This window comes from Leopardus geoffroyi, chromosome B4 (assembly GCF_018350155.1).
Source record: "Leopardus geoffroyi isolate Oge1 chromosome B4, O.geoffroyi_Oge1_pat1.0, whole genome shotgun sequence".
Classification (NCBI taxonomy): Eukaryota; Metazoa; Chordata; class Mammalia; order Carnivora; family Felidae; genus Leopardus; species Leopardus geoffroyi.
The window spans coordinates 130,275,341-130,285,703 of NC_059341.1; the positions used below are offsets into that span (position 1 = coordinate 130,275,341).

Below are 10,363 nucleotides of genomic sequence, written 5' to 3' on the forward strand. Positions count from 1 at the left end.
GAGCCAGATCAGCTCTGACCTGGATTGTCCCCGGGGTTGTCTGGGTGTGGGGTCTGTTTTGGACAAGTCTGAGGCTCCCTGGGGCGGCAGGCAGGATGAAGAGCAAGCCTGGACAGAGAACCAGCAACCTGTGGTCACTGAAGGCTCTTTGTCCTACGGGTGCAGTCTGGACAAGTCAGTCCCCACTTGGGGCCTCTGCTCCCCCAGGTTAAATAAGAAAGAATCCGATCACACGAGCATTACTTTCCGGGATTCCCGAATGGACAGGCTCTGGGTGTGCTGATGGGAAGCTTTCAGATCTTGACAGGCTCATCCCCTAAATTGCTGGGGCTCAGATGGGCCCCTCTATGACAGGGCATGTGGTGAGAGGCTTAGGAACACTGGCTCCAGCTTCACAGCACCGTGGTTTGAATCCTGGCTCTGCCGTCTCTGGCTATGTGACTTGCAAACACTATTAACCTCTCTGTGCCTCAGTGACTACGGGGACAAAATGGAGATGAAAATGACAATAAGCTGGAAGGCTGATGTCAGGACTCAATGAGATCCTGCCCGTAAGGTCTCTGTAAGTGCTCTGTAAAGCCTGGCTACGATTGCAGTTTGTAGTTTGATTCCAGCCCTTTCCGGCAGCCTACCAGTAACATCACGTTTTGCAGTAAGAGATCTTGTGGCCTATCTATTAATTCATTCCAATCAATCAGTGTTGATTGTCTGCTACCTGCCAGGCACTGTCCCAGACTCCAGGATTAACAAAACAAAGCAAACACCCTGCCCTCCAGGAACTTGCATTTTAATGAGGTCATTGGTTTCTAGTAGCCCTAATTTCTAGCAAGTTCTTGGCAACTTTTTTTTTTTTTTTTTTTTTTTAATGTTCTAGCGGCTCCCGTTCTAGTTCTGACCTCTGTGAGTCTCGTCACCTCTGGGAGATGACATCCCACCTGGACGTTTTGAAATCTTTGTCCCCGGCTGCCTCAGTTCAAGCCCTTATCTTAACCTCTCTGCCTCAGTTTTCTCATTTGTAAAATGGGCATAATAATGCCAAACTTATAGAGTAATTGTGAGGATTAAATGAGCTGATGCATGTGTTTATATAGTAGCTGGTGCACAGGAAGTGCTCGGTGAATATTAGCTGTTAGTATAGTAAACCTTGTTCGTAAAAGCAGAGGTGGTTGTATGGTTTATACAAAGGACCGAACTCCTTGGCAAAGCCCCTCTATCTAGAAGGCTTAGCAACCCCCAGATCTCAGGACTGATTTGGTGTCTGAAACTCAGATGAGTGACCCTGGAAGAGGGTGGCTCGTGGGCCAGAACTCTGAGCGCGGATTAGATGGACCCATTGCCCACCTGTCCCTGCCTGGGACTTGCAGACTGTCTCCAAGCAGCAGAGCTTTCTAGACACGCACAGACGGAAGGGACCTCAGGCCTCAGCTACCACAGTCCTCCAGCTGGGAAATCCATGCTTGACAAGCCATCCTCAAGCCTGTACTTGCATTTTTTTCAGACTTGGGCATTTGCCACCTCTGTTTCCAAACAACATACTTGTACTGAGCCAAAGTTATGTGTTTATGATTTGTTTTATGTTTTTTGTTTGTTTCGTTTTGAAGTAGGCTTCACATCCAGCACAGAGCCCAATGCGGGGCTTGGACCCTGAGATCAAGACCTGAGCTGAGATCAAGAGTCAGACGGTTAACCGACTGAGCCACCCGGGCGCCCCTGTGTTTTTGTTTTTAAACAAAACAAAAGTCCAGAATTGTGGCATTGGGACGGCACTTCAGGAACTATTCAGTTTTGTCATCTGGGCTTACCCAGTGTCCTAAGTGATCAATCTCATGCAGAACTAATTCAATAGTAGATCAGATAGGGAACAGCTCTGTTCCAAGATGAGTCAGCTGTGACGAGCCGTGGAAGAGTGCCCTACGCATGCCAGCAGGAAGATAGCTTTGTGACAGACATTGCTCTCAAGTTGTGTACCAAGTGTTAGGACAGCCTGGAGGGGGGAGGGCAGACTCAGACTCACTCCCAGGTTTGGGTCCCAGTTTCCTGCTTTATGTGTGACCGGGGGCACGCCACTTCATCCCCCCCGCCCCCCAATCCCCAGCCTCAGTTTCCCCGTCTGTAAAATGGTAGTGATCTACCCCACAGAATAGTTGTGGGGATGAACTATAAAATCAGTACAGTCTCTAGCACTTAATAGGTGCTTAAAAAAATTAAAAAGGCCCTAAATGTACATGTAAAGTGAGAATGAGGGAGGTTGTCAGCTGAGAGTCCCCTGAGGAGGTGACATTTAGGGCTCTGCCGGCAGGGTCTGGGACTGGTAAGTCCCGGCTGTGGCCCACCCGCCTCCTGCTCTGAGACTCAAGCCCCCGAGCTTTCTGGCTCTTTCAGATTCCTGGGGAGCACAAGTCCCATCCTGGCATGGGGGGGGGGGGCCTCTGAAAGGGACAAAATCACACAGTTGCTCAGATTTCCAGACATTGTTGCCTTTTTTTTTTTTTTTTTTTTTTTTAAGCGTCCTGTTTTAAATTGCTTTGTTTTCCGAGGGTCATATGACCGCTCCCCCTCCACCCCCGCTGGCCTGGGGCGGGCGCCGCGCGGGTGTTGCAACGTCGGGCCGAATGTGGGGATCAGCTGCTGGCCGCCACGTGACCCGTCCGGGCGATAAATGGACGGCGCGGCGCGGCTCGGCACAGTCGCCCTCGGCACGGTCGCCTTCGCCACTCCTCCCGCGCGTCCCGAGACGTCGGAGCCAGCACCCAGCACCCAGCACCGCAGCCAGCACCGAGCGCCGGCCGGATGGAGCGCCCGCAGCCCGACAGGCAAGTGAGGGGCGCGGGGCCGGGGACCGGCCTCTCCCCGGCGGGCAGCCCCTGCCCTGCCGCCCATCTCTGGTCTCCAGTCCCTCCCCGAGACAGAGCCGGGAAGCCACATCGCTCACTCCCTTGGGTTTCCCATTAGGGAGAAGCTGGGTTTCAGTCTCGTCCGGTGGGCCAGTTAGAGGGATAAAAGGTGGCTTACCTGGCTGGCTCCCCGGCCCGGGCTGGGGGACCAGATGGGTGTGACCCTAAGGTATCCCAACTTTTTTTTTTTCTTTTTTTTGTATTGGACTTTTGAATGACCTTGGAGGTGCTCTCTGCTTAAATCTAGGATCCCTGGGGCTGCCCAGGCTGGGTGACAGTGGCTGGTTCTCTTACCAGAGCCCCCTGGTGGCCATGTCCTTGTCTTACTACTTGTCCGGCACTTGAACGAAAACAGCACTGTGGCTTTCCTGGCCCCATTTTACAGATGAGGACTTCACAGACCAGGGAGGCAACAAGCCCAAGGTCCCCTTGGCTAGCAGGTGTCTGAGCTGGGACTTGAGCCACCGTCTGTCCGCCTCCCAGTCTGGCTCCTTCCCTTCTCCCAGGAGTTCGATGAACATGTACAGAACAGGGGGTGATGTTTCTGGAAGGGGGGGTGCGGGAGAGAAAGGAGACATGACAGTTCTGTGGGAAGTGGATACAGACATATGGCAGAAATACTCCCAGAAAGGGATTCTTTTGAGTAACGCAGAGTTTCACAGACTTTTAAAACCAAGCACTTTTATGATGCGCATAACATTTATTTTTTATTATTAAAAAAAATTTTTTTTAACCTTTATTTATTTTTGAGACAGAGAGAGACAGAGTATAAACAGGGGAGGGGCAGAGAGAGAGGGAGACACAGAATCTGAAATGGGCTCCAGGCTCTGAGCTGTCAGCACAGAGCCCGACGCAGGGCTCGAACTCACGGACCGTGAGATCATGACCTGAGCCGAAGTCGGACGCTTAACTGACTGAGCCACCCAGGCGCCCCATTTTTTTTTAATTTTTTTTTTTTTTGATGCGCGTAACATTTTAAGAGATTTGTACCTGAAACGTCAACAAAACAGTTGAATTAAATCTTGGGTCCAAAGCCAATGCAAGCAGTGATGATGTAGAATATGAATGTTCATATTTCTGGGGGCCACTTCTCCCCGGGCATTGCAAACCGCACCCCCCCCCCTTTTTGCCAATAACTTGGTATCAGGGTTTCCTAGTCGGTTGTAGGACCTGAAGCGCGTTGATGGGGCTGTGTTGGAAGGCAGTTGGGAAGGAAGGTGGCCTATGTATTAGATGGCAGGTTGGAGTGATTTCTGCAGAGGACTCTGATCGCTCTCTGAGGCCTGCTGAGAGGCAGATGGCAGGCTCAGAAGCTCAGCGTGGGGATGAACCCTGCTCAGAGCCACTCTTATTCACCCTCCCCCTCTCTCCCTCCCTCCCCCCTCCCCTCTGCAGCATGCCCCAGGATTTGTCAGAGGCCCTGAAGGAGGCCACCAAGGAGGTGCACGTCCAGGCAGAGAATGCCGAGTTCATGAAGAACTTTCAGAAGGGCCAGGTGACCCGGAAAGGATTTAAGGTATGTGGCCTGGTGAGGACCAGCCCTGGTGGAGGGTATGACAGGGGTGTGTGTGTGTCCAAGGCACCCAGGCCAGTGGTTTAAGTGGAAATTCGGCCCAGGGATGCCGAGGGACCAGATGGGCATGTTCAAGGGAATCATTTTGCAGATGATACCACTGAGGCTTAAAGAGGGGAAGTGACCTGTGCAAGGTCACACAGCAAATTCCCAACCTGTGACGGTAGTGCTGTGGAGGGGCAGGGGCCCTAGTGCCATCCACTGAGCGCCTCCTCTGTGCTGGGCATTTTACAGTTTCTTATTCTGTGCCTCCCCTCTGGGTAAGGAAGATGAGGAAGGGAAGGTTCAGAGAGGTGAAGTAGCTAACAGAAGGTCACACAGCCAGTAAGTAAACGGGAAAGGCTGAAATCAAACCAAGGCTTGGTCGCACTTCAGACCTTGCGCTCGTGACGTAATTCTGATCTGCCTCTGAAGGCAAGGGGCAGCACGGGTTCGAGCCCGACCACGACCATTTCCTAACGGTAAGATTGTGGGGACCTCCTCTATGAAGTGGGGTTCCAACACAGTGTCTTCTTTTTTTTTTTTAACGTTCATTTATTTTTGAGAGAGAGGGACAGAGTGTGAGCAGGCGAGGGGTAGAGAGAGAGGGAGACACAGAATCCGAAGCAGGCTCCAGGCTCTGAGCTCTGAGCTGTCAGCACAGAGCCCGATGCGGGGCTCGAACTCACGGACTGTGAGATCACGACCCGAGCCGAAGTCGGATGCTTAACCAACTGAGCCACCCAGGTGCCCCCTCAACACAGAGTCTTCTTAAGCACCCTCCTCACGTGAGGCACTGATTTTCCCAGCACCGCTGTGGAATTCATGCGAATAAAAGGCAAGCACTCCAAGGGTCAGGTGGGTGTCTGGTGGTCAGACCTCATCGTGAGGAAAGGCTTATTCAGCTTGAACAGAGGGGGTCGAGCAGGTGTATCCCCCCTGCTCCTGACACCCCGCCCTTTTGCAATCGGCACCCTCCCCCGCTTCCAGCCCAAGAGATGCTGCAGTGACATGTGACATGCAGTTCCAGGAGGCGTGACACACACCCAGTTGGTGTACTGTAGCTGGGGACAGCGGGAGCCGCGGAGGTGACTGCTGGAGTATCCCATAGCCAACCACTGGGACTTTGGATCTTGTGTCTGAGCCACTGAGTTCAAAGTGGGCACAAAGATCCATGAGAGAACCCATGCTCGCGGAGGTGATGCTGATGGCAGTGACGTTTATCACCACAGCCTCTTAACCGAGGGCCAAGGGCCAGGCTGTGCCTAGTACTTTACCTGTGTCACCCTGCTTGACTCTCCCATCAGTCCCCTTTAGGACATGCTTGTCCCCTTTGGCAGGGGAGGGGACCAAGGCTTGACTTGACAGTCACTCAGACCTCAAATCGCCAAGAGAGGGCGAGTGGCTTACCCAAGGTCACACAACTGAGGACCCGCCGAGCAGAGGTTAGAACCAGGTCGGTCACACTCGATAGCCCAGGCTGCTTTGTATCAGAAAGCTGCCTGGATTTCTGCCCTGTTGAGAAAGGAGGCTGCCATGAAGGTTTGCGGCTTAGAAATAACTTGGAAACCTCAACCAGAACATCTTTGTTCTCCTTCAGACTCAAACTTAGAGTATTAATGTGTAATGGCAGTTCCCCAAGCCAAGGTGGACCGGGCCGGTCCCCCTAGACTAGACCAACATCTAGAGGTGTGGGGTTCGGAGTGCGTTTCCAGGGAGAATCGGCCCGGCAGATAGTTACCCAGAGGTCAAAGTCCAGAGGCGCCGGGAGTCTCCAGTAAGCACTTTCATTCAGGTCCTCCCTTGCTCTAAAGCTGTGCTGGTTCCCTAGCAACGCCTGGGCCTGACTTCAGTTTCATCTCTTACTAGCTGCGAGACCTCGGTTTCCTCCCCTCTCTGAGCCTCCGTTTCCCTTTCTGTAAAGTGGGGACAGCAGCTCCTCTGTTCATAGGGACTAAGTTAGGCTGCATGTTCATCCCATGGAATAAAAGGGTTTAGGCTCAGCAGGTGCATGATCGAATTCTCTGGCTGCTGTGTAGAGAGGATTTGTGGGGTGAGGGGGGCAGCAAGAGGTGGGAGCCCAGCCTGGGGAGGTCGTGAGGGTCTCCCCAGGGCAGTGGGGGGAAGGGCCAGATGGGGTTCTTCCGTGAGGCTGGCAGCCTGACCTGCTCGCTCCGGTTTCAGCTGGTGATGGCCTCCCTGTACCACATCTACGTGGCTCTGGAGGAAGAGATCGAGCGCAACAAGGAGAACCCCGTCTATGCCCCCCTCTACTTCCCCGAAGAGCTGCACCGCAGGGCCGCCCTGGAGCGGGACATGGCCTTCTGGTACGGGCCCCGCTGGGAGGACGCCATCCCCTACACGCAGGCCACCAGGCGCTACGTGCGACGGCTCCACGAGGTGGGGCGCAAGGAGCCAGAGCTGCTGGTGGCCCACGCCTACACCCGCTACCTCGGCGATCTGTCTGGGGGCCAGGTCCTCAAGAAGATTGCTCAGAAGGCCCTGGACCTGCCCAGCTCCGGGGAGGGCGTGGACTTCTTCACCTTCCCCAACGTCGCCAGCGCCACCAAGTTCAAGCAGCTGTACCGCTCCCGCATGAACACTCTGGAGATGACCCCCGAGGTCAGGCAGAGGGTCATCGAAGAGGCCAAGGCTGCGTTCCTGCTCAACATTCAGGTGAGGAGCTGGCTGGCAGCCCAGGGTGGCCACTGTCTCCCCTCGCTGCTCCTGTGGGGACATCGCTCCTACACAGGGGGCGTGGGCCGTGGGTCATGGTTAAAGGCATGGTTAGGGAGTCAGGCTCCTAGTTCTGCCACTTCCTAGCCGGGTGGTCTTTAATGTTTTTATTTATTTATTTTTGAGAGAGAGAGGAGAGAGCGGGAGAACACAAGCAGAGGAGGGGCAGAGACAGAGAGAGAGAGAGGGAGACACAGAATCCAAAGCAGGCTCCAGGCTCTGAGCTGTCAGCATAGAGCCCGATGGGGGGGATCGAACCTGTGAGCTGCGAGATCTTGACCTGAGCTGAAGTCGGACACTTAACTGACTGTCCACACAGGCGCCCCACTAGCTGGGTGATCTTACCTCAGTTTCCCCATTTGTAAAACGAGGATGTAACAGCGCCTGCCTCTTAAGAGTTGTTGTGAGAGTCAAGTGAGTTTATACCAATCAAGTCCCAATGGCAGGGCCTAGCACAGGGCCAGCCTTCTCACGGTTGGTTTGTGGTCTCTCAGGGTGTGAGAGGCACAATTGTAGCACTCTGTAGCAACACCGTGCAACAACGTAGACTTGTGTGTGGCCGGGTTGGCATTGCAGGGGTCACAGGTGTGGCCGGCAAGGCAGGATGCAAGTTTCTAGTATTGCCTGAAACCCAAGGGGAGCGTGGGCTTTGAGCAAGACCTTGAAGGATGACTGGGTGGAGCTGGGGGTGAGGTTCCTTCTAACCCAGATGTCGTCGAATCCTATAGGTCTCCCCTCCCCCTGGGGGCGCTGTGGGGACTGGGGTCTTAGCTCATGCCTTCCTGGGCCCCTTGGTTCCCAGCATGGCACCCAGCACCTGTTAGGGAGCACCGTCCCTCCCTTGCAGTCCCCTGACCGATGACAAGGGCAAATGGACCTGGTCAAGCCTCCCAGAAGGCTCTGTGTCTTTCGGAGGGGTTCAGAAAAACCCCTCCAGGGGCTTTGGAGCCGCTGGAAGGCTGGCTCTTGCTGCCTGACCTCTGGGTCAGCCTCGGTCCGGGCGCTTCCCCTGCAAAGCCTGGCTAGTGAGTATCACGAAACACACGGACCAAGGCTGAGTGGCGCAGGGGGCGGCTGGGTGAGGACAGCGGGCTGCAGGAGCCACATACACTGGGTACCGCTCGCGGAATAAGACTTGGCCCAGGGACACGGGACAAGGGCACGAACAGCCCCAGTGAGCCCTGACGTCAGGCTGCTGGTTACCGGGGAGCATCTGGGGAAGAGCAGGCAGGCGGTTCTAACGTACTTGTCACCTGTGAGGTCACTGAGACGGACTGTGTGTCTTCTGTCTCTCAGCTGTTTGAGGAGTTGCAGGAGCTGCTGGGCCAGGACGCCGAGGACCAGAGCCCCTCGCAGGCACCGGGGCTGCGCCGGCGGGTCGGCAGCGGGGCGCGAGGTGAGGGTCCCCCCGGGGATGGCCGCTGTGGGAGGGGCGCGGGGCCCAGCCGCGTGTGTCGGGCGCCGCTTGGCTGCCCCGTCTTCCGAGTGTTCCGAGTGACAAGTAGGGCGCAGGCACAGGGCAGCAGCCTTCACAGTGGGGCTCGGGGCCAGCCCTGCAGCCTCTCCACACCTGTTTCCCCATCTCTGAAATCAAGGGCGGTCGATTGGTTCTCGTTCACCGTCACCCCCTCCCCCCGCCCCCCGCCCCTTTCATGGTTTCTGAGTGGAGACCCCCTGATGGGGGGCAGGGTATCTGGAAGTGGTTCTAGCAGTTACCCTGCCGTGGGGCCCGGGGGAGGCACGGGACCCCTCGGTCTTCTTGCATGTTAGTCCCCCCCTCATGTGCCTCCGTGGCAGTCCTGAGAGAACATCTGGAAAACTTCCAGAAAGACCAAAGTGCTCCACGAAATGTACCCTCATCGAGCCCGACACGGGCGTGGGCAAGATTGTGGTTTTGGTGGGGGGGGGGGGTGAACAGAGAAGTGAAGGCCAGCCCCCTGCTTGGCGGGTTACTGTAGGCCTTGCCCCTCGAGCCACCAGCAACCTACCCCACCCGCCCTGTGGCTTTCCCACCTGTGCCAGGACCCTGTGGAGCCCTCTGTTGGTGGAACTGCGCCTGGGGACATGGGAATGAGGCCAGTCCTGATGGGGTTGGCTAGCTGGTGTGCGGGGAGCGGGGGGGGGGGGGGGGGGGGGGGGGTCCTTACCCTAACGCAGCAGTTCTCAAAGTGGGGTTCCCCGGAGTACCCCTGGAGGATGTGTCCTCACCATGCAGGCTGGCTGAAAATGGAAGAGCGGACAGCTGGGAGGAGGAGGAAGCTCCCTGTCTTTGGAGATAACCGAGCAGTGGCCAGAGGGCTCTCTGTCTGCTCTAGCAGACACTGAGCAGGAACTGTACTAGAGGCTGCTGAGACCCTTTTGCTGTGTTTTTCTGTGACACCCATACTCCCACCCGTGTCCACCTGTTGGTGACGTTGCCCCCTTTCTCTCTCTCAGATGCTGCTCTCACGGAGACTCCCAGAGGGAAGCCCCAGCCGAACCTTCTCTCCCAGGCGCCGCTCCTCCGATGGGTCCTTACCCTCAGCTTTGTGGTGGCAACGGTTGCTGTGGGGCTTTATGTCATGTGATTGCAAGGGTGCTGGCCCCTCAGGCTGTGAACTCTGTCCCACCGAGGGCCCTCTTTCTGGAGAGGGCACGTCTCTTGGCTGGCTTCCTTACTGTAGGCAAGGGGGGCTGTCTGGGCCCCCCCCCGCCTGCCTTGTCCCTGCGTCCCTCTCTCTCTGGAAAGGGAGGAAGAGCCTGCGGCATCTTCCCTAACCAAAAGCACATCCAACTCAACGACTTGCACTTCCAAACTGGGATGATGGGTCCTGCCTGGACCCTCAGCAGCCCCCGTTCCTGCAGCAGAGCCCAGAAGACATGGCCAGAAGTGGCAGCTGTCTTGAACCTCCCCATGCCCCGAGTTTGCGGTCTCCTTGACACACCATGACCGCTTGCCCCGTGGGCCATGGCAATTTTTATACAAACGTGCAAAGATGTTGTGTCTTGTGTTTGTCTTGTTTTTGTCGGAGCCACTTTATGTTCCTGGCTCAACGTGAACTGTGGTATTTTGTCGTGTTCTGTTTTTATAGCGGGGTTGGGGTGAGTTGGGGGGGGGGGTGGGGAGGGAGGTGTTTAACGACACTGTGGCCTTGGTCGCTAACTTTTGTGTGAAATAATAAACTACATTGCCTGATAGTAA

At 55.6% G+C, this 10,363-nt stretch overlaps 1 protein-coding gene across 1 annotated transcript; it reads left to right on the forward strand.

Annotated features, from left to right (window-relative positions):
- The first annotated feature begins 2,591 nt into the window (after positions 1-2,591).
- HMOX1 (heme oxygenase 1) lies at positions 2,592-10,363 on the forward strand. The gene is made up of 5 exons (XM_045463774.1): positions 2,592-2,813; positions 4,290-4,410; positions 6,631-7,122; positions 8,479-8,578; positions 9,619-10,363. The coding sequence occupies exons 1-5, from the start codon at positions 2,791-2,793 to the stop codon at positions 9,747-9,749; spliced, it is 867 nt and encodes a 288-aa protein (XP_045319730.1). The 5' UTR covers positions 2,592-2,790; the 3' UTR covers positions 9,750-10,363.

What these genes read in the sequence shown, in the direction of transcription:
- HMOX1 (XM_045463774.1), top strand. Translation starts at nt 2,791, where the DNA reads ATGGAGCGCCCGCAGCCCGACAG. An exon ending in TGACCCGGAAAGGATTTAAG is followed by an intron (nt 4,411 to 6,630) that starts GTATGTGGCCTG and finishes CTCCGGTTTCAG; the next exon opens with CTGGTGATGGCCTCCCTGTA. An exon ending in CGTTCCTGCTCAACATTCAG is followed by an intron (nt 7,123 to 8,478) that starts GTGAGGAGCTGG and finishes TCTGTCTCTCAG; the next exon opens with CTGTTTGAGGAGTTGCAGGA.